The 24253-nt window shown below is 37.4% G+C and overlaps 2 protein-coding genes and 1 long non-coding RNA gene across 3 annotated transcripts; 2 read left to right on the top strand and 1 right to left on the bottom strand.

The window, feature by feature from the left end:
- Positions 1-1950: 1950 nt before the first annotated feature.
- On the top strand, positions 1951-4707 carry LOC144562747 (protein DETOXIFICATION 20-like). Its single transcript, XM_078312002.1, has 8 exons — positions 1951-2265; positions 2526-2737; positions 2824-3153; positions 3501-3587; positions 3694-3750; positions 3937-4175; positions 4287-4492; positions 4592-4707. Exons 1-8 carry the CDS (start codon positions 2002-2004, stop codon positions 4643-4645), a joined length of 1449 nt encoding a protein of 482 aa, XP_078168128.1. The 5' UTR covers positions 1951-2001; the 3' UTR covers positions 4646-4707.
- A 4036-nt stretch (positions 4708-8743) lies between these two features.
- Positions 8744-13592, top strand: LOC144562740 (uncharacterized). The gene is made up of 7 exons (XM_078311989.1): positions 8744-8959; positions 9072-9204; positions 9305-9408; positions 9808-9979; positions 10064-10204; positions 10405-10855; positions 10980-13592. Exons 1-7 carry the CDS (start codon positions 8898-8900, stop codon positions 13346-13348), a joined length of 3432 nt encoding a protein of 1143 aa, XP_078168115.1. The 5' UTR covers positions 8744-8897; the 3' UTR covers positions 13349-13592.
- Positions 13593-16554: 2962 nt separating this feature from the next.
- On the bottom strand, positions 16555-17454 carry LOC144563895 (uncharacterized). The gene is made up of 2 exons (XR_013514496.1): positions 17385-17454; positions 16555-16745 (listed from the first exon to the last, which is right to left on the bottom strand). It is a non-coding gene; the product is annotated as an uncharacterized LOC144563895 (long non-coding RNA).
- Positions 17455-24253: the final 6799 nt, after the last annotated feature.

Raw genomic sequence — 24253 nt, 5'->3', positions numbered from 1 at the left:
AGAAAAAAGTAATTGAAGCTGTATGATCGATTTTGAACAGCTCAGATAGAAAAATAGAAGGGTGCTCCTTTTCTTAAGATAAGGAGCAGATTTGAATCCCATTTTCCTAACAGTAATTTAAGTATCAAGGGAGCTAGCCCATAATCACATAAACTATTTATTTATGATGATTAGATTAGGTCGGATGAGAGCGACTTAACATCTACATACTGAATTTAAATATAGCTCAAACATGTATTAAATTAACATTAATGAATGAATAGGTAAACAAATCATGCATCCTCTTCACCACTAGAGAATATATAGTAAATTATATTCTGAAGTCAAATTCTAGATACATGTGAGCACATGAAAGAAAATATTTAATTTGATATATCCGTTGTATATACAAATGAATAACTCTCTGTTCTCTGTCGTTTAAGTTTCGTATTCCCGACTTCACACTCGTTGATTTAACCGAGTCATAGCAAGGTACCGTTCATCCAAGGGCCCAAAAAAAATAATTATTTGTATGAACATAAAAAGGATAATTCATATAATTATTGTAAGTAATATTATAATTATAATACTAATAATAATAATAATAATTATTATTATTATTATTATTTTATATCATTATGTTAGTAGCTAGTACTAATATTTATCATTACTATTAGTAATATTGAAATAATTTGTGTAATTTTATATTATATTATAATATATAACCGTTAATATTGTCACTAGAGTACAACTAGAGTGTTCTTAATTAGTTCACCAAGCTTTTTTGTGAACTCAACTCTAAAATCTATCATATTGTTGACGAATTCGAACCTTGAAACCCATTTAGCTTATGAGTGATGTGTCTACATGCGAAAAATTTAAAATTTATAATTAATTTAGTATAAAGTCAAGCGGTCATACTTAGGAGGTTTATAGCCGTTTGATTTATATTAAGATTTATAATTAATTTTAATGTGTTCATTTTTAGAACGTATTTTTTACCATTTGACTCTATACAAAATTAATTTGGAAATTTAAATTTTTCGCATTTAGACACAACACTTGTAAGGTAGATGAGTTTCAACTTTTAATAGTTTAGATTCGTCATTTGAAGCCAACCCGTTGAGTTTTAGAGTTGAGTTCACAAAGAGCCTTGATGAACTTACGAACACCCTAGTTCTACTCTTATTATTATCATCATTATAATTTTTAATAATTATTGTCATGATCATAATCATCATCATTATACAATCCATCTTTTTATTATTTCAACTAATATTTTATCAATTTCTTTCAATTAGTAAAAATATGTAGGACCAAACTCATATCTAAATAACATTATATATATATATTCACCTGTTATTTTACTTTTTTATTATTGGAATAAACACTTCTTATATATGCTGGTTCTTAATTTGCCAAAGGAGCACAAATATATATATAGGACATGAGACAGTTTGTTGTTAGCATCATATTAAAGACATTTATTAATTTCCACACATCATGTATTCATGTTTCCTTCCAGAAAGTATTAATAGCGGCTCCAATAAATATGGAAAAGAAAATGATCAACATCCTGACCACTCACCACTCACCACTCACCACTCAAATTTTAAATAGTAAAATTTAAAGTCCAACCCTTATAATTAGTTTATAATAAGCGCGCAACTCGTGTTTAAAAAAAACACACATGCATGTGCTAGGGATCATATATAGTACCATTTCATTGAAAGTAGGAAAAAACATATATATATAGAGCTATATCGTAATACATACTCATAATTAATTAATGGGCAAGTGGGGCAATGAGAGGTTGTAATTGGTTTGTGCTATAGAGAAACCAGGAAAAATACCATTATTTTCTACAGTGATTAATGAGGTGCTTACTTCCTTCAATTTGGAAGAGACAAATTAAATAATAATTCAGGGGTCAAGATCAAGCTTTCAACCACTAAATAAAACACTTCATATAGAGCAAGCCCCTGTCAAGTTTCTTAGAGAGAGAGAGAGAGAGAGAGAGAGATGGGAGAAGGAGATGAGCTCAACTCTAGGCTTGTTTCCCTTCTTCCAGCAGAGGAAGAAAGAGAAGAGAGTACCTTAACAAGGCGCATATGCACAGAGTCGAAGAAGCTGTGGGTGGTAGCGGGTCCTGCAATATTGACCCGCCTCGCAACCGTTGGAGTTTTGTTTACCACACAAGCATTCTTGGGTCATGTCGGATCCGTGGAGCTTGCTGGTTATGCACTGTCTTTCACTGTGATCGACCGCTTCACCGTCAGTATATTGGTAATTAAGCTACATCTTAATTTTATTCATCTATATATTCATACCTCAGTTATATACATTCATTGACACATCATTAACTTTTCTAACAATAGCTTTGTTCTTGTTCAATATAATCTCTCCATATGAGAACTTTAATCAGATTATATATTTATATTGAATGCAACTACACATAATATGAAAACACTGAATTCTTTTATGACCTATCTAGCTAGTATATCTTAACACATCATCTGATAAAAAGAATAAAAATTATTGTACAGCTAGGAATGGCTAGTGCACTTGAAACTCTTTGCGGACAGGCGTTTGGTGCGAAACAGTACCGCATGTTGGGTATATACCTTCAGAGATCATGGATACTGCTATTTGCTTGTGTCATCATTCTCCTACCGCTCTTCATCTTCGCAGCACCTCTACTAGAACTCCTCGGCCAAGATAAAGCCATTGCAAAAGAAGCCGGGATTATCTGTCTCTGGTAAATCAAATCCAATATTGCACATTTGCTTGAAATACCCAAAAAAAAACCCAAAAATGATAATTGTGAAATTTCATTGGTAATAGGTTTATCCCGGTTATCTTCTCGCACATCTTCAATTTCACCTTTCAGATGTACCTCCAATCGCAAAGCAAGAACGCAGTCATCTCCTACTTCTCGCTATTTTCCATCATGTTTCACCTCTTCCTTTCATGGCTGCTGGTGATTAAGTTTTCGTGGGGGCTTAGCGGAGCAATGATTGCAATGTGTTTCTCCATGTGGGTCCCTGTGATTGGTCAGTTTGTGTATGTTTTATGCGGCGGTTGCCCCCTAACTTGGAAGGGTTTTTCATGGAGTGCCTTCACCGATTTGGGGGTTGTTACAAAGCTCTCTCTTTCATCTGGTTTGATGATATGGTATTCTTTGTGTTTCTCTTAATTAATTACATCTCATAAGGTTTTAATAAGAAAAAAAATCGCTAGAGAAGCCACGAGTGATAATAAAAATAGTGCTAGATGAGCCAAGTTGTGACTATATATCTGCGAGGGTAAAAAATGACTATTGCTAAGGGTAAGCCAACATAAATTGTTATTTCTAAGGTTATTGCTATTACCGACATGAGTATTTGTGAGGATACAGACAATGTTAATCACTTTTTTTCTCTCACGGATAAAACAGATTCTTTGTAGTTAAATATATATAAATAAAATATCAAATTATGAGAACCATTTATCTACAAACTAATCTTATTAATTATATGCAGCTTGGAGCTTTGGTACTATTCAGTACTTGTACTGCTAACTGGAAATATGGTAAATGCTGAGATTGAACTTGATGCATTGTCTATATGGTATGCATTCTTAATTTCTTATGCAAGCTTTTAAAATATAGCATTTTAAAGTTTATATTAATTTGTCTAATGTTCTCTAATCCAACATTTATTTTTTCATGTGCAGTCTAAACATAGCTGGATTAGAAATTTTGATCCCTATTGGCTTGTTAGCTGCTGCTGGGTACATTTTCATATTCTTTTTATTTTATATTTTGTCCATCTTGAAATAACTTATACGAAATAAAAAGATTAACCTGTAAATATAACAGAAGAATATTTGATTACTTGTAAGAAGATTAGTAAAGAACATATATATGTCACTGTTATGTGGGACATAACACTAGCTTGTACTATATTTTATTTGCAGAGTACGAGTTTCAAATGAGCTCGGAGCAGGAAATGCAAAAGCCACCAAATTTGCAATTGTTAATGTTGTAACAACCTCAAGTATAATTGGATTTGTGCTCTTCGTATTGTTTCTGGTATTTCAGCGAAACATAGCATATGTATTCACTGATAGCGAGCCTGTAGTTGAAGCAGTTGTTGAGTTATCCCCTCTGCTAGCTTTGATGATCTTATTGCAAAGCATTCAGCCTGTGCTTTCAGGTTATTTAGATATTACTATTGTGTTTTTTACTGTTCATATTGATAAGAAACATATATATACAACTAAATTAAACGCGATTTATTTTGATACTATTAATTATGACTTAACAGGGGTAGCAGTAGGAGCTGGATGGCAAAAGACGGTAGCTTACGTGAACCTCGCATGTTACTACTTGGTTGGGGTTCCGCTCGGAGTAATTCTCGGTTATTTGATTGGTTATCAGGTGAAGGGTATCTGGATTGGCATGCTTGTGGGGACACTAATCCAGACTCTGGTTCTCTGCTACATCACCTGGAAAATGGACTGGGGCAAACAGGTACAAAACCTTAACCCAAAATTTTAAAAAACAAAAATAATTATATACTATCAAAAGTTAACAACACATCTAATTTGTGTAAATTGTGCACGTTAACAGGTTGAGCTTGCCCGGGAACGGGTTAACAAGTGGGTATTGCCAGAATCACCATAGTGAAACCAGGAAATGGAATAGCTAGGGTTTGAATAATTTAGCTGTGAAAGCAAATTTTGTATGCTCAATTTCTTGCACAATTTCACTTTCCACTTCTCTCTTGTTCTTGGCAATCAAAAGGTACCACTGGCTTTTTGCAAATTCATCCGGCCCAAAATGGATCCAACTTAAACATTGAGGAGATAAAGCCCAATATCAGTCCTCTACTGGGCCTTTCTTCATGGGCTATAAAGAATATTGTAGTACACAAAGGCTAGAATAGTTTGTTTGTTTCAGTCGTTTATATTCGCGGAATCCAGAAAAATAGAGGTGTTTTTTTTTTTTTAGAAAGATGGAGATTTTTAGGATCTAAATTCTAACATTCATTAAGATTTCATTCGAGTTTCGATTCTACAACTTCTCATACGAAGCGTGTTAATTTTCGTTACTTGATGAAGTGCTTGTTCTCGCACAAGTGCATTCTTAAATTTCACTTTTCATGTATGATTTTTTTTGTCCGAGTAAAACAGTCTTTATATTTTTTATGATTAAAGAATCTTGATACTCTGGTATCTTTTAGATGTCCTTCTTAAAAATCGTAAATAAAGACGAGAGCTTGTGTCACTGCATTAAGTTTTTGATTATTATGTAAAAAATATTATTTGTCATTTAATCTATTTTTTAATAAAAATATGTCATTTTATATGAGATTATTTTTGTTCTCTTATAATATTTCTCCGTGCAGCGTGTGCTGAACGAGCACAACACTAGTAGTATTTAATAGCTAGTAGATTGGGAAAAATGTGTTGTTCCGTTACGTACCGTGACTAACACGCTGTCACTTTAGTATTGTGTCGTGCTGTGACCAAGTTAATTTTTCACGTGTCACATCATGACCAAAATATCAAGGGGTGGTCATGGCACACGAATGATCAAGCCACGTGGGTCATGCCATGACTAAACACGATTTCGTGTGACTCATGTGACCACGTATCGTGTCATAATTAGATATTTCACGTGTCGTGTCAAATTTTCAAAAGATGATCACAACACACGAATGGTTACTACACGGAACACACAAGTCACGACACGTAACCAACACGTATACCGTGTCATTGCATGTCATAATCATGCTATTCTGTGACAAAGCCAACTTCACTGTGGCATTTTTCCCACTATACTAGATAGCATCCTAGCTATATTAATAACATTTTCACTAGCTATCATACTATATTAATAATATAACCTTGTTTATAATAATGAATCATTGCTTGAACAAAACAACCGTTCATTAATTATGAGTGTTAATTAGTTGGTCAATTAGCAGAGACTAGAGAGAAAACCGACTAACATTAATTTACTTTGGTCCCCAAACTAATTTATTAATTAATGTCTCCATCAAAGATCACGGGCTTACACGTTCAATTATTTTTCATCTTATTTTTTTTTTGTCTTGTTTTTGGAAATATTTGTAATTTTATTATCAAAATTGGCAACTTGCAATGATGTTGACTTCATGACTCCGCAATTGTATTTTTTATTTTATGTTTGACCACAATTTTGGCAAATTCAGATCCAGTACAATACCTGACCGGGTAGAATGAGATCTCAATTGTTGGTTTTATTCTAACACGAATCTTAAAGCGAATCCATACAATTTAATTATGCTCGAACAGGGGTGTTTTATCGGTTCAGTTCAGCCCAAACTTAATTAAAATAGGTTATTCGATCTTCAAAAATCAAACCAAATCAAAAATATAATTCAAAAAACTAAATAAGGGTTTGATTCGGACCGAGGAGGGATTTAAAAATTTCGGTCCGTATTTTAAATTTGTTTATTGAGAAAAAATTCAGAAAAGTTTCCAAAAAGTTATGGAATAAATCTTGAAAATTTTAAATGAAAAACTAATGTTGAAAAATAATATGTCATGGGGTATTTAGTGTGTCCTCGTGTCGTTATGTGTCGTGTTTTGTGTTATGTTGTGCCGTGATCAAGATGATTTATCTACTATCGTGTCTATTTTTGTCAAAAATTAATCATAATATGTGAATAATCACAACACGTAACATGCCAATCATGATACATAATCGATACACATGCTGTGCTATTTCGTTCTGTGTTAGTGCTAGCTGATGTGTCATTTTATAGAGTACCAATATTTCTGAAAAAAAAAAACAAAGATATGGTCATTAGTATTGATTGAGGATACTGTAGTATTACGGGCTTACACGCCTAATTATTTTTAATTTTTTTATATATCATTTTTGTCTTGTATATATAAATATTCCTAATTTTATTATTATCAAAATTGCAACTTCATGATATTGACTTGACTCTGCAATTTACATACTTTATTTTTGAAAGGCGCACATTGAATTAGTGGCCACTCAAAAATCTAAATATTAATGTATATATTTAGGTTTTGGAATCTTCCAATTTAATCTGCAACCCTTAAAACCTTAAGAATAGAACACATATTGAATTAGTGATCTTGATATATGTGATTTTTTTAAAAAAAGTGATTTTTTATACCATATTTATAGAATTCTCTAAAAAAAGTGATTTTTTAATTTTTTTTTTAAAATATGGTATAAATAAAATTTTCGACTCTATCGTGATCACGACCAATTTTGTTTTGTTTTGTTTTTATCTTATTTATGGAAAATTTTCTAATTTCATTATTATCAAAATTGCACCTTGATGATGTTGACTTGCCTCCACAATTGTACTTTTTATTTTATATTTAATGCAATTGGGCCTACGAGCGTTACAGCACGTGCAATGCACGACCACAAATTTGGGGAGTCAGATCCATGCAACACCTCACTGGGTAAAATGTAATCTGAGTTGTCCGATTAATTCTAACACGAATCTTAAAGCCCATCACTCGGTTGTAAACTCAATTTATCAAGTGCGGTACCTTTCGGAATGGTTGAGTATTTTTAAGAGTCAACGAAGACCCAACCACAAATAGCAGCCGTCTTCTTCTTGTTGCAGTAATAGCTCAAATCATCTCCATTTTCGCATGTACTGGAGATGATTCACAAATCTGAATTTAATATTTTAATCATTCAATCAATTTATTATTGAAGACGATTTCTCACCCGGCAGTTGACTTGACTACGCTCTATTTTCTATTTTTTTCATTTGCATTAAATCCAATTCTATTTATGACTACATATTATATACACTTCAATAATAGCACCATTTTATTATTTTATTTAACAACTATTCACCCATAAAGGAGACGAACAGAAGTACAGAACGCGTTGTTTCTTATTTTTGACAAGAAAGGAAATATTAAAGGAATGTTATAAATTTGGGTAAAGATTTTAGCAGCATAGTTTTAGCTTCGTGCAGCGCACAGAGTATAGAATCAAACAGTGTGCTATATGGTTCGTGCGCTGCATGAAGTCAACACATCTCTGTTAAACTACTCTATTGATTGCGTGATGATCACGTTAATATTTCAACTTCACTCGTTTTTTACTTTTCTATTTTACAATACGGCAAGGAATCGCTCCTAATTACTTCATCCCAAATCCTCTCCATTAAAAATAGCACTGGATAGATAAAGTTCTATTCCTGGCCATACGATTTAAATCAAGTGGGAGTTGATAACTTGAACAGACCGTACTTTTAACATAAAAAGGAGATGCTCAGATTAATCCAATCGACAATAGGAATTCGTCCGATGGGCATCGGACAACAAACGGTCCGAACCGGTCTATTCGCGTTAAATTTTGCGCGTCACAATCTGCACGAATCTTAATAAAAATCCAACGGTTCTGACCTGACGTTGGACCTAATTTAGTCCATTGCCAAGTGGACGCCCCCTGTATACATTCAATGTCTCGAGAGCGTATCCTCGGAAATATCTCATAATTTGCGTGACCGACGTGTCCGGTGTCTATTGGCGGATAGCGTGGGGACCAGACTTACTTGTGCTTTGAGATTCGTGAGGAACATATTTGATCGATTGAGAGTTTCCAAAAGAACACGCAAAATATGAGATATCTCAGAGAATGCGAATTCTAGAATAGATAACAAGAAAACCACAAGTCGCCTGTCTAGTCCCCGCCGCGAAATTTCACTGCGCTCTCTTCCTTCCTTCTATACCTCGCCTCTCTCTCTAAAATTTCAACAGACACGGGTACACAGAGAGAGAGAGAGAGAGAGAGAGAGAGAGAGAGAGAAGGACGACCAAAACGCAAACAAACGCTTGAAATTAGTTCTGGATCTCAAAATTGATCATATAGAGAGAGCTACTAGATGGGTTCCAAGACAGCGAAGGTGAAAGGGTTTCTCTCCAAAGGATTCAAATCGGACAAATGGTATATTCTTGAACAGTATATTCTTGAACAGATATAGTTTTTTTTAGAGCTCAATTGATTGATTTTGAGTCGAATTTGTATGCTGAGAGATTTTGTTTTGAAATAATTTCAGCAAAACCTCAATAAAACTATCGATGGCTCGGATGAAGCTGATGAGAAATAAGAGAGATGTGGAAGTGAAGAGAATCAGGCGTGATGTTTCTCAGCTTCTACAATCTGGGGATGAAAACACTGCTCGAATTCGGGTTTGTTGAATTTACTTCTCAAAATTGCTTACAAGGTGTTCGATGAAATGCCACAATGAATTTTTTTTTTAAACCTTTTCTTTACTTGGCATCTCTTTAGGTTGACCATGTGATAAGGGATGAGAAGACAATATCAGCATATGAGTTGCTGGAGGTATACTGTGAGCTGATTATACAACGGTTGCACATCATCGATTCGCAAAAGTGAGTCAAAATTTAAATAATTTCTCTTTTTTCATGTAAATTAGGAAATATTAAATAAACTACAAATGCAGTATTATATAGTAAACACATACAAATCATATCACTAAATATTAAGATTAATCCAAAAAAATTTTTTTTTTTTAGTAATTTGAGCCACAGATAGGGTAATTTCACTTTTTTTTTTTTTGATAAAAATAGGAATTGAAATCTCTAATTTGGGACTGTACTGTGTACCTACTGTTACAACTATGTAGTTTCTCATAAAATCTTTATCATTTGGTTACTCCAAATGAACCATCTTACAGATGAAAACTTGAAAGTTTAAGAAAATCTTTCAAACCTCTATTTAAAATACTTGGCAATTAGTAAAAGATTTTTTTTTTTTTTTTAACTTTTTAGGATCTGCCCAATTGATTTGAAAGAGGCAATAGCAACTGTAGTGTTTGCTGCACCAAGATGTGCAGATGTACCAGAACTGTCAGAAGTTTCAAAACAGTTTCAAGCAAAATATGGGAAAGAGTTTATTAATGCTGCTCTTGAAATTCGACCAGGAAGCGGTGTTTCCCCACTGGTACGATATCTCTTTTTATATTAATCCCAAATAGCAGTCTTTGATCTAGTATCTTATGTTTAATACTTGGATTGAAAAATGTAGATGATCGACAAACTATCGGCAAGTTCGGCAAACATAGAAATGAAAGTCAAAGTTCTAAAATCAATTGCTGAAGAAAACAATGTCAAGTGGGAAGCAAAAGGATTTGAGGATGAGGCAAAAGCTCCACAACTTGTGCGACTGGTAAGTTCCATTGCACTGCTGATTCTTATCTAATTGTAGTTATTTATTTATTTATAATTCCTGATTATTTTGTTTTGAATTGAGGATTAATCATCAACTGTTGACCAATAACTAACTAGATAATATTTTATAAAGTATCAATGTAGTATGTTTCCAGTACCGTGACTAGCTATTTTTTTTTTTTTTTTTTAATATGAAAGGATGGGAGCTCGAAATTTCTAAAGGTGAGTGAAACAGCAGCAGTGCAACCTATCCCCACACAAACACCGCCTCCTGCCACAACCTATCAACAACAAAACTATACACATCATGCGAATGTGGCAACAGTGCAACCTGGCCCCACCCAAATGCCGCCACCTGTCACAACCTATCAACCACAAAACTATACACATCATGCGAATGTGGCAACAGTGCAACCTGGCCCCACACAAACACCGCCACATGTCACAACCTATCAACAACAAAACTATAAACATCCTGAGAATGTGGCACCAGCACAACCTGGCCCTACCCAAATGCCGCCACCTGTCACAACCAATCAACCACAAAATTATACACATCATCAGCCGACTAGACTCAATAACTCCTCCAGTGGGACCCCGGATCCTCCTGTACAAGTCGTCAGAACTCAGTCTAACTCGAGATATTCAGGTAAGAATATCAGAGGTGCTATTATTTTCATAATTATTCCTTAATTTACATGACAATTGAATTTTCCTTATTTCTATTTTGCTTTCATTCACCTAATAAAGAATTTTTTTTTTTCCTGGAGTAGATAGCCAGTATGCGAGTGAAGAAGAAGCTGAAAAGAGTACTAAAGATTTACCAGACCATAATGCATATTATGCGAGTATAGAAGAGGCTGCTGACGCAGCTGCCAAGTCAGCAGAAATGGCCAGCAAGGCAGCCAAGGCTGCTGCTGCCATGGCAAGGCACGGTAGTCTTTCACGAGAGCAATCCAATGTCTCAATCAAATCTTACAGCTCGAGAGATTCACCTCGAAAACATGACATGGAGGAGGTGAGTTCCAACACAAATACATCATGGGATGCTAAAGGCCCCCAAGTGGGCCCCCCCTTCAAACGTACCCCTGACAGGTCATCTGTTGCTCCACCATCTCCTCAATCGAGCATCTCTTCTAGCAGCTATGGTGAGTCATGCGAGGTATCTCCGAGATCAGTTTCCCGTAAATCTCCAGAATACTCTAATGAAGGTCCTTTCACTAAGCAAAAAAGTGTGGTGCAAAAGGTGGAAGAGTACGATTTTTCTGGTACTAATACCAGATACAACAATACCAATAGTCAAGAGAGTAAGGCCTTTCAAGGGCCCACATATGATGATAATGGATATGACGAAGAGCCCGACATTTTCAGTTCTACTTCTAATACAAGATTTGATTCCTTGGATGATTCGAGGTTTGATACATATGATAGGCCAGTATACGAGGAAGAATCATTTTCTCAGTTTGAAAGCAAAGATTCTTTTGCTAATGAAGGGGGTGCCGCTTGGTACTCCTCTGACAACTTTTCCAGCCCTAAACTGCCTAGAAGTGGTTCTACAAGTAAGAATAACTCTTCAGTTCTCTTTACTTCGAACACTAGTGAATGGGACCCACCTCGATCACCAGTAGACAAGGGCTCAGGTACTAAGTTCGACAAAGGCCTGAAATCACCTAGCAGCAGTTCTTTATTTGATGATGAGAACTCAACTCTTCTTTCTATTTTGAGTGGGCGGGCCCGACCTCAGTCTCAAGCTGATGAAGATTCTGGACCGAAATTCGACAGCGGCCCGAAATTCGACAACGGCCCAAATTTTGACTCAGATGTGCTTTCTGCTGATGTAGAGGAAGAGAAAGTAGTAGTAGAAGAAGAATCTTTTGCCAGCACTTCTCGGTCTCTTAATGAGAGAACAAATAAATCAGCACTAAGCATGCGTACAAAGCGCAGTGAAATGGTACAGCCCATAATTACAAAAGAACCAAGGGCTAAAGCAGAAAATGCCCCGTTGCAGTATACTCCTAAAGAGAACAGCTCTGACGATGACGATGATGCCTCTGGAAAGCAGCAGTCCTTGGATTTTGAAAATATGATAATAGGTGGCCGTAGAAATAGACCTAGATACTCACAACCGCCTTACAGTTTAAAACCCGTAGAAGAGGAACCTAAACCTTCAAACCGACATGGTGTTATGAAATCCATGGCTGACTCGTCGGTTGAAGAAAAGAGGATCTCCGGTCGACATAATTCAAACAGTAGAGAATCTGAGGATATAAGGAGAGAAGCTCAACGGCAAAGTGCCATTCGTTTTATTCCAAAGAGAAGGAACTCTGATGAAGAAGAAGAAGAAACGGAAGAAGAGAGTATCTACAGACGACATAATTCAAACAGTAGAGAATCTGATGATAGAAGGAAAGAAGCTCCACGGCGAAGTGCGCTTCGTTTTACTCCAAATAGAAGGAACTCTGATGAAGAAGAAGAAGAAGAATCGGAAGAAGAGATGGCGAAGCAAGCCAAAATTAAAGTTAAGGTACCAAGTTCTTTGAGGGTACCAGATTATGGCAATTCGGAAGATGAAGAGGAGGTGCTCAGGCCAGCTAAAATAAAATCAAAGGAACCACCGAGTTCATCTAGGGTTTCAAAAGGTTCCCTTGGTTTTCGTGATAATAAATCAGATTACCAGGAGCCTGTAAGAGTTGGCAGCAGTGTCAGAGATTCAAGGCCAACACGCTTTACCAAAGAGGAACCATACCAGGAGCCGGTAGAATATAACAGGAGAGTAGTTGGCAACAGTGTCAGAGATTCAAGGCCAACACACACAACCAAAGAGGAACCATACCAGGAGCCAGTAGAATTTAACAGGAGAGTAGTTGGCAACAGTGTCAGAGATTCGAGGCCAACACGAACAACCAAAGAGGAACCATTGGAGGTTAGAAAATTTGAACCTCCTATGGAGAAAACTGAAAAGGAAAAGGAGGCTCCAATCAAATCATCACCAGTTGACAAAAGCAAAGGGAAGAAAAAGGAGGAGAAAGAGGAGAAGGCGAGCGTTTCACTACCTACTTTTGCTCCCTTAACTTTTCCACTCGACATGGATGCTCTCAAAGCACGTGTACAGTTGATTAAGGCAACCATGAACAATCCATGATATATCTGATTATCTGATTGTTTGTATATACAAGTATTTGTGAGTTCATTTTTCCATTCTACATATTCTTTCTTTTTTTTGTGTGATTTCACACCACAGATAGAACAGATAAGAGTTGTTATATTATTATACCTGTTATTTTCTGTTATTTTCATGTGAAGTTTTAGTACTTTTGGTATTATTTTCGAGTTTGTATATATGACTGGATGTAATAAAGCAACTAGATTGAAATTTTGTTACTGAATTGGGATTTCTTTTGTTGATTATTAATTGCTTATGATTTATAATTAGATAGGAGAGAGTAATCTTAATTACATGCAAATTTGAAATTAAATTCTCATATTAGAATTAATTTTGACAGAATTATGTAATACGTGTGTTTCTATTTATTCAGTTTAATGGTGTTATATATTATGCAGTTTATAATTAAATATTATTATTCAATTTATTTGAATTTATTATGGACCAATTTAATTCAATAATTTATAACGATGATTATAACTATAAAATTAGCACATGATCCAACATCCCCATAATTTAATTGGTGTTAAAGATTATTTTACAGAAATAAATAAAATTAGCACATGAAACACTTAGTGACATGAATCTGAATCACAATGCATACAATGTTTCATTTAGAGTTTTAACTCTTTATCTATGATTTGTAAAACATAATCATAATTTAATCATCATACTAATTTTTATAATGGTTAAGAGTATCATTATTCACATTATATAATTTTACAATTGAACTTCTCAAATTGAATGACTTATAAAATGATAAAATACTTAAGAAAAAATAATATAAACAATTCAATTCATGAACACAAAATATAAAATACAATCATCCAATAATTAGAATCACAACACTTTGCATGTGAAGAATAGGTGTGACGAATGTGTGTGTCCTCCGCATTAATTAATTACACGTAGGAGTTGCATTAATTTTCAAAGACATGCATTCTCGTGGGACATCTTTGATTTGGCACTTTTCCATCACTTCCTTTCCTTCCCTGAATCTCTTGCAGAAACACCCCTTAATGCGCGCGGGGATACCGTTGTTTCTTAAAAGAGAGCAGCACATAACACATTGCGAATTGAACAATGCCCGGTGAGGTATCAATGCACAAAATGGAGAAGATTTCACCATCTGGGCCATCTATCTATGTCGTCGCAGTTGTCTACCTGAGCCTCAACAACTAAAAGAAATATTAGAATTACAAATTACAATGCATATGACAATTTTAATAAGTTTGGTGTCCATGGTGCCTTTCAACTTAATTTTATGAGAATACTTGCTATATCTATAAATATAAATTAATGGGATTGGATTTTGTTCAAAGGGCTTTGGACAAAGTCTTATTTAAAACTACGTACGCTTAAACGTTTGATTTGCATTGAGATTCATGCAAACATATTTAAAACTTAATAAATTTAAATGGATTCTTTAATCTAAATGTCTGTACAAATTTTGATGTAAATCAGACGGTTTAAGTCCGATTTTAGATAAGACTTTGTCAAAAACCATTAAGACAAAACCTCCACCTTAAATTAATAGAGAGTGCAAATGAGTTGGCCAACTGTTTTATTATTCTAGTTAATTATATATTTTCTTTAATTAGTTATGACAGTTAATTAGTTTGTCTTCTTCTGGATGTATTTAGTTTTTTTTTTTTTACTGATATGCTCTATATTTAGGCATGCATTAAATAAAATTAGTTGTAATATATTTTTTTCTATGATGGCATCATGATATATTTTTATTAATATTATATAATTAATTTTTTTGAGTGGCAACCTCTCTTTTTTAGTTTTGAGTGGCCCTCTCATAAGTATTTATTGTGCGAAGACATTTGAGAGATTTTATTGGAGAGACAATTATTTACGTAAATATTGTTCGTCTTGTAAGTATAATACTTCTGTGTATATGTATATATACTTCCTTGCGGTATTAATATTTTAGAAAAAAAATTAAGTACCAGAGTTTTTACGGTCCCCTCAAATAGTTATAGTAGTTATGATGCAGGTAAAATACGAATACTGTTGTGCGGATACTATTATTAACTCCCAAAAATATATTGAGCCACAAATCTCAATTGTTATGAAAAAAGATCAGCAATGATCAATGTTTTGAATATACAAATCCAATATGAATTAAAAAAACACATGTTATAAATTTGACGATATATTATTCAGTATGAATTACTCTATAGAAAACCAAGCTATAATAATTGATACATTATTCAAAAGTTGAATTTAGTTTGACTAATTCATATATGTCTAACATGTAATAATAATCATATGAGAAATTAGACTAATTAACGTAATGTTAAAGATATATAATAGTTACTATAATAATTTAATTGTCAGATAGAATTGAATATTAAGTAAATTAGAAGAAATAGTTTTACAGAATGATCTGATCGTTATGTTATATCACTATTACAGAATAAGTGATTGTACACGGACATAAATAGAAGAGCTACACGGATTTCTTACCGTGTGGAATGTGAGGGTTTAGAAATCCCTGAATATTTACACACGGATATTTACCCGTGTGCGATTATCGAGAGCTACACGGATTATTACATAAACAACCGTGTACAAACGCTTGCCAGCGTCGCTCTCAAAATAACTGAGCTACACAGATATTTACATAAACAGCCGTGTATGATTACTCTTTCTACGCGGACATTTAGCTAAATGTCCATGTACAATTACTATTTCTACACGGATATTTAGCTAAATGTCCGTGTAGCTCTCTTATTTTTTTTATATGTTTAAATACCTTTCTACACGGACATTTAGCTAAATGTCCGTGTACAATTACTCTTTCTACACGGATATTTAGCTAAATGTCCGTGTAGCTCTCTTATTTTTTTTTTATATGTTTAAATACCTTTCTACACGGACATTTAGCTAAATGTCCGTGTACAATTACTCTTTCTACACGGATATTTAGCTAAATGTCCGTGTAGCTCTCTTATTTTTTTTGTATATGTTTAAATACCTTTCTACACGGACTTTAGTTAAATGTCCGTGTAGAATTGTTTTTTTTTTCAATTTTTTTTAATGTTTAAATACCTTTCTACACGGATTTTAGTTAAATGTCCATGTAGAATTGTTCTTTTTTTCCCATTTTTTTTTTGTGGCTAGCTTCTAATTTTGTTAGCCATTTAAAATTAGAATTCCAAAACAGAGAAAGATTAAACAGAGGTCTTTTAAACTCATAATTCCAAAACTATACAACAGTATAAATAATTTATGTACACTAAATTATACAAAATTATACAAATCCATATTGAGCATTACAAAATTTAAATTGAAACTGCCTTGTCCACATACATCTGACATCGTCAATTTGCTCCTTGGTGTAACACTTTTGCTTTGGTCCATACTACAATTATAATTTGGTATTAGTTAGTAACAAGAAAAGGTAGAAGATTACAATTCATGCAACATATATATATACAAAGCCTTTTGTACATGCAACCTCATGTGATAAAACATAACATATACTCCTCAGGATCCAATACAATGTTTGTATAAAAGTTATATCCTTACCACTAAGTTGGGCTCAAATTGCCAAAACTCTTGGTTATGATCTAGTTTGGACCGAAATTTCATACAAACTAAGGCGTATTAGATCCAACATATCAAAAAATGAGCTCCCATGTGATCCATGACATGATGCCTCTTGGTTAAAGGTCTCCAACATATTGCATCTCCAATAAGAATCCATTGATCAACATATATGTGCATACATAATAGGAAATAAAAATTCTCCTTTAAAATTTTCATCCAAAATTATAAGAAAATATTTGTATATAAAATTAGTTGAATCTGTCTAGCTTTTATACGAACCATTGAAAATCAATTTCATAAAAAAAAATTATTGCATCTTATATGAATTTACGATGGCTCTGATACCAAATGATAGTCTTAATAATTCATGACGTGTTTTGCAATTAAAAAAACACAAGCAATCCAGAATCTGTAAATTCAAAATAAAATAGCAAAGTAATTTAAATCTTACAGTTCTGAAGTGCAGACATCTTTAGGCGGAAGCGTTAGTACTGATCTTCAACGGTTTTTCTCAGATCTGATGATGGAGACCTTAGGCGTTTTTTTTACTTCTCACTTTCAAAAAATGGTCCACATTACACTAATTATTTACATTATCTTAACAAATCAAGCATGCATGCATTAATTAATAATTGACCTAAATAAGCAATAATAAGCTAGTAACAGAAAAGAGAAATATATATATATACATGACTAAGCTTAGCAAGATAGAGAGAAGAAATACAAATTAACTTCAAAGATCTCAGATCCTAGCTCTTTGTGCACAGAAATCAGAATGAAACTTCTGGAAGGAGAGAGAGAGAATATTAATTGATCAAAACGGCGCTGCTAGAAGGAGGTCTTTTATATAACCAAAACCCTAGAATAACCTTTCTACACGGATTTTTTACTTAAAAATCCGTGTAGCTCTCTCAAGGCTTTCTATACTGTTATTTAAACAAAAAACCGTGTACAATTTTCACCTTTCTACACGGCTCTTTATTAAACGTCCGTGTTGCTTGTTATCACATTATTAGACCTATCATTTCGACTTGTTTCCATACGAAAATCTATGTTTTGAACCAACAAAGGGTGCCTTTTACATTGAACATCCATAGAATGTGGTACTGCTAAGTTTTGGTTCTTACTTTGCAGGAATCAGGCGAAATTGGGCAAAATCAGGCAATTGGCAGACTTCAGGAAGCTCTGATGCGAGTCGCATTCATCTGGTGCGAGTCGCATCCAAGCCCAAAGCGACCTGCGATGCGACCCTCACTGCTCTCTCTTGAAGACCATCTGATGCGAGTCGCATCTACCTGATGCGAGTCGCATCAACTGTTGCCGCCCAGTTCAAATTAAATCTGACAAGCCCAAAGTCAACTCTGTTGCCTATATAAGGAGGTCCTATGCCAGAATTCGAGGAGCTTTTTCCCCCTTTACATTCGAGTACACTTAGAGAGCAGAGATCAAGAGAGAAGAAGGAGATTGGAGCTTGATTGAAGAAGAGGAGAAGAAGGGAAGATTTCAAGATCATCTCCAATCCACCTTGGATCTTCGAGCTTCATTATGATCTGCCTATTCTATCTCTCTTTTATGCTTTCTTTTGCTATGCTTGAGTAGATCTCTAGTTCTTAGGGTTAGGATGTAGTCTCTAAACCTTGTCTTTGAGTTGCATGATGATTCGATCTAAGTTTGAACTTGTGTGATTGTTGTTTGAGTATTCATTGTTTGCTTGATTGTGATTTCTTGATTGATTCTTGATTGTCTACTGTTAGATGCCTATAGCATCTCTTCTAGTAATTTGGCCTTGATGTATCTTGTAATTGTGATTGAGCATTTGAGGTAGATCTAAGATCAATAGTAGCCGAGAGGTGAAATTTCTATTATCGAAAGGTTGTAGATACTTCTAGTTAACCAGACAATCAATTTAGGTTAGATACCAGTAGGCGAGAGCCACAGGTTGAAGCCTCGCACAAGAAATCAACTTAGATACGAACACATGTCAGCTCTGCTCGAGGGCCATGCGACCCGCATCAGAGATGATGCGAGTCGCATCATACGGGTCGCATCAGAGATGATGCGAGTCGCATGATAGGTCCAGAGAAGGCAAAGTTTGGGATGAAACCTGAAACCCTAGGAACGCCTTTTATCATTGTTCAAAACCAAAACTTTTAATTGCTTTCATTTACTGTTAATTGAATTGACACCCGAAATTAGGAAATTGAAACGAATTCAAACCAAACCCTTCACACTTCTAGTACTTAACTCGGATTTGTAGAAATTTAGAATCGAATTAAACCGTCCCTGAGGATCGATACCTTAATATACTACACGGATAGGGTTGTGCACTTGCAACCTTAGACGAGAGTAAATTCAAGGTTTAAACTGGTACAACTTGTTGTACCTGAAACTTTGTAAGCACACTCTGAGAAGCGAACAAGTTTTTGGCGCCGTTGCCGGGGACGGCTATCAATTCCTCTCTAGATTTACACTTTTCTTAGTTAATCTAGATTTTAATCTGTATCTTTTCTTTTGCTTTACTTCTTTATTACTAAAAACTGGCTTTCATCCCCCCTCCTGCAGGTAAATACAAGCTGACTTACCAACTGAGGAGTAGAGGACCACTCTTCGACGAAACACCTCCAGAAGACACAGTTCCTGCTCAGACATCGACTGAAGCGACTCGCACAGAGGTTGACGCGACTCGCATCACAACCGAAGCGACTCGCATCACTACTGAGGCGACTCGCATCACAGAGACAATGTCAGAACATCCGAGCAGGGAGGACAGGGATGCAGAAAGAAATAGAGAGCGAGAAGACTTGACTGACCAGTCTGACGACGACATGGATGTCTTCATGCCAAGGACCTTGCGAGAGTTCAATGTACCAAGGGCTGGAGATGTGAGAGGCGCAATCCGGCTGCCGCGCATTCCAGGACAACAACCCAACTTCAATCCGGGAGTTGTCAACATGGTGCAGCAGAACACCTTTCATGGACTCGACCACGAGGACCCGCACTCTCATCTCCAAACATTCCTCGAGTGCATCACGACCATCAAAACCAACGGTGAGAATGCTGATTACACCAAACTTGCTCTATTTCCTTTCACTCTTAGGGACAAAGCAAAGAAATGGTTAGGATCTTTACCTAGGGACTCAGTTTTGACTTGGAGGGAATTGTCCAAATTGTTTCTGACCAGATTTTTCCCTCATAAACGAACTGCCAAGGTAAGACATGACCTGACCAGCTTTAATCAAATTTTTGATGAACCCCTGAATGAGGCATGGGAAAGGTTTAGAGAATTGCAATACTCTTGCCCACACCACGGTATACCAGACTGGCTCTTGATCCAAACATTTTATGACGGCTTGAACGAAAGCACTCGTGCTTACGTCGACGCTGTTGCTGGAGGCGCGCTGATGTCGAGGGAGCCTTTAGAGGCTATGAACTTGATAGACAGCATGGCGCAGAACCAGCAATGGTCCGGCCGTGACAATTCAAGACGAAGAGGAGGCCAAGGAGGTAGCCAAGGAGGTGGCAAGTACGAGGTGGATCACATCACAGCTCTCACCGCTAAGATGGACGCCATGCAGAGAGCGATGGACAAGCTCAGCGTCAAAGCAGTTGAACAGCAACCTCAAGCATGCGTCATGTGTGGTGATGAGAGACATGCTTACGAGCAATGTCCGTTGGTGCAAGCTGACGAGGAGAGCGAGCAGGTAAATTCCATCAACAATGAACCTTCCTTTTTTCCAAAACCTCCCTTCAACCGATCCTACTCCAAGGATCCAATGGAACAACAGAATTGGAATAGGAATCAAAACAACCCTGCGCCTTTCAACAATGCTCCCAGGCCCCCTTTCACCAACCCCACCAACAACCATAACTCCTTCATCAATCCATCATCCGGCAACAACTGGAACAATTCTTCTGGAGGAGGCAACAACAGAAACTTCTACCAAAACGCCTCCTTCCCCAATCAGAACAACCGAGCACCTCAAGCTGGCCCTTCCAGACCGTATGTGCCTCCCTATGCGACGAACTTCACACACGAGCAAGGGAAGATGAACCAGATGATGTGGGAGCAAATGCAATCAATGGCAACTCAAATGGCCACCCAAAGCAAATTGTTGGAGCAACTGAGTCATATCGTCACTTCTAGCCAACCTCAACCTGGCAAACTGCCAGCGCAGCCAGAACCAAACCCCAGAGGAGAAGCTAAGGCGATCACACTGAGGAGTGGGACCCAGTACGATGAACCAGCTTTCCCAACTGATCAGATTCTAATTGATGCAACTGGCACCACCCCTGATGCGACTGGCATCAACCCTGATGCGACCTGCACCACCACAGTGCGACTCGCATCGACTCCAGAAGAACCTCTGGATGCGACTCGCATTGGTACAGTGCGACCCGCATCAAAGGAATCTGACAAGTCTGACAGAGAGAAAGGGAAAGGAGTTGAAAAACCTTACAGACCACCTGTGCCCTTTCCTCGACGATTAGCTGAGAACAAGTTGAACGCACAATTCGCGAAATTCACTGAGGTGATCAAAGGCCTGCAAATTACGATCCCGTTCACCGATGCCTTGACTCAAATGCCCTCCTATGCCAAGTTCCTGAAGGATATTCTGTCCAATAAGCGAAGCTTGGGGGGAAATGAAACGGTGAAGTTGACAGAACAATGCAGTGCCATTCTGAAGAACGACCTACCTCCCAAATTGGACGATCCAGGTAAGTTCTCCATTCCTTGCATCATAGGAAAGGCGACAATCAGGAAAGCTCTCTGCGATCTAGGAGCAAGCGTGAGTCTCATGCCACGCACGATCTACGAGCGAATGGGGGTAGGTGAGCTCAGACCAACGCGAATGTCATTACAACTAGCAGACTCCTCGGTACGACTACCACTTGGCATTGTGGAAGACGTACCAGTTCAAGTCGGTAAGTATTTCGTACCTGTCGATTTTGTTGTCATGGAGATGGAAGAGGATAAGGAAGTCCCCATCATCTTGGGACGACCTTTCCTCAGAACAGCAGGTGCAATCATCGACGTCTCTCAGGGAACGCTGACCATGAACTTTGGAGGAGAGAAAGTGTGTTTTCAAATCGACCGCGCCATGAAGTATCCTTCAACCGAATCTTGTTTCCGAGTAGATGTGATCGAAGAATGTTTAACGGATTTGGTAGAAGACTACCTTCTTGAGCGGACCAATGAGAGTATGAACGAGCACTTCGAATTTCTGTCTGAAATGCAAGTTGAAATAACGAATTCGGAAGTATGTGGAGCAGATGTGAAAGCAGCTGCCTTTGGTGAGACTGGATGCGACCCGCATCAACCCCATGCGAGTCGCATCCCAAGGTCTGGAGAATTTGGAGCTAATAGAGGCGACTCAAGTACACCTGATGCGACTCGCAAGGAGTGTGATGCGACTCGCAAGGAACATGATGCGACTTGCATCAAAGCCCAGGCAGAGAAACCCAATCTTGAGCTCAAGCCTCTACCAGCCAACCTCAGGTATGAGTACCTTGGACCAGATCAATCTCTCCCCGTTATAGTAAACGCCGAATTGAATCCCGAACAAACCGCCAAGCTTTTGGAGAAATTGACACTTCATCGAGGGGCGATTGGGTATTCGATCAACGACTTGAAGGGGATCAGCCCGTCCATCTGCTCACACTGAATCTTCTTGGAGGATGATCACAAGCCATCTGTTGAGCACCAAAGACGGCTCAATCCGAACCTGAAAGAGGTAGTCAAGAAAGAAATTCTCAAGCTTCTAGACGCCGGTATTATATACCCTATCTCTGACAGTAGGTGGGTGAGCCCAGTCCACGTGGTGCCAAAGAAAGGAGGGGCAACGGTGGTGAGAAATGCGAAGAATGAACTGGTCCAAACTCGTGTGGTGACGGGACATCGCATGTGCATCGACTACAGGAAGCTGAACGCAGCCACACGCAAGGACCATTTCCCTCTGCCATTCGTTGACCAACTCCTCGAACGACTTGCAGATCACTCCTACTTCTGCTATCTGGATGGTTACTCTGGTTTCTTCCAGATACCGATTCACCCACAAGACCAAGAAATGACCACTTTTACCTGTCCCTACGGTACGTACGCGTACCGTAGGATGCCATTTGGTCTGTGCAATGCACCAGCAACCTTTCAAAGAGCCATGATGGCCATCTTTTCAGACTTCATTGAGAAAGAGGTTGAAATTTTCATGGATGACTTCTCGGTGTATGGAACATGCTTCGACACTTGTCTGACCAACCTGTGCAAGATCTTGCAGAGATGTGAGGAAGTCCATCTCATTCTGAACTGGGAGAAATGCCACTTCATGGTCCAGTCAGGAGTCGTCCTTGGACATGTCGTGACCTCAAAAGGCATAGAAGTCGACAAGGCCAAGATCGAAGTGATCGAGAAACTAGAGATTCCGACGAGCGTCAAAGGAGTTCGAAGCTTTCTTGGACATGCTGGATTCTACCGTCGGTTCATCAAGGATTTTTCCAAGATTGCTAAGCCATTGACCAATCTACTCATCAAGGAGTCTGACTTTGTCTTCACTGAAGAATGCGTCAAATCTTTTCACAGCTTGAAGGAGGCTCTCATCTCAGCACCTATCCTGCAACCACCTGACTGGTCTCTTCCCTTTGAGATCATGTGCGATGCGAGCGACTACGCAGTAGGAGCTGTTCTTGGGCAGAGGAAGGGAACGATGCCATGTGCCATCTACTACGCTAGCAAGGTGCTAGACCCTGCCCAGATGAATTACACGACTACCGAGAAAGAACTTCTTGCTGTTGTCTTTGCTTTTGACAAGTTCAGGTCGTATCTGGTTGGTTCAAAGATCATCATCTACACCGACCATGCCGCGCTCAGGTACTTGTTGAAAAAACAGGACGCAAAGCCTCGGCTGATAAGATGGATTCTTCTCCTGCAAGAATTCGATCTTGAAATCAGAGACAAGAAAGGGGTCGAAAACACCGTAGCCGACCATCTCTCCAGACTCCGTTTGGATGACGAGAGTTCTGCCGACTTGCCAATCGATGATTCCTTTCCTGACGAGCAGCTTTTCTTCGCTTCAACTCTGGCTCACCTTGATGCGACTCGCATGGAGTGTCTTGCGACTCGCATCCTTCATGATGAGACTCGCATGGGAGTCAATGCGACCCGCCTGAGCAGGTATCCAGACCCTTGGTATGCAGACATGGCCAATTACCTTGCCTCTGGGATCCTACCAAACGCCATGACTTACCAGCAGAGGAAAAAGCTAAAATCTGACGCAAAATTCTTTTTCTGGGACGATCCCTTTCTTTTCAAGTTAGGGATCGACAACC

This window comes from Carex rostrata, chromosome 1 (genome assembly GCF_964058835.1).
Source record: "Carex rostrata chromosome 1, lpCarRost1.2, whole genome shotgun sequence".
Lineage (NCBI taxonomy): Eukaryota > Viridiplantae > Streptophyta > Magnoliopsida > Poales > Cyperaceae > Carex > Carex rostrata.
The sequence above is the reverse complement of the archived record's forward strand: the minus strand, read 5'-3'. Positions and strand labels throughout refer to the sequence as shown.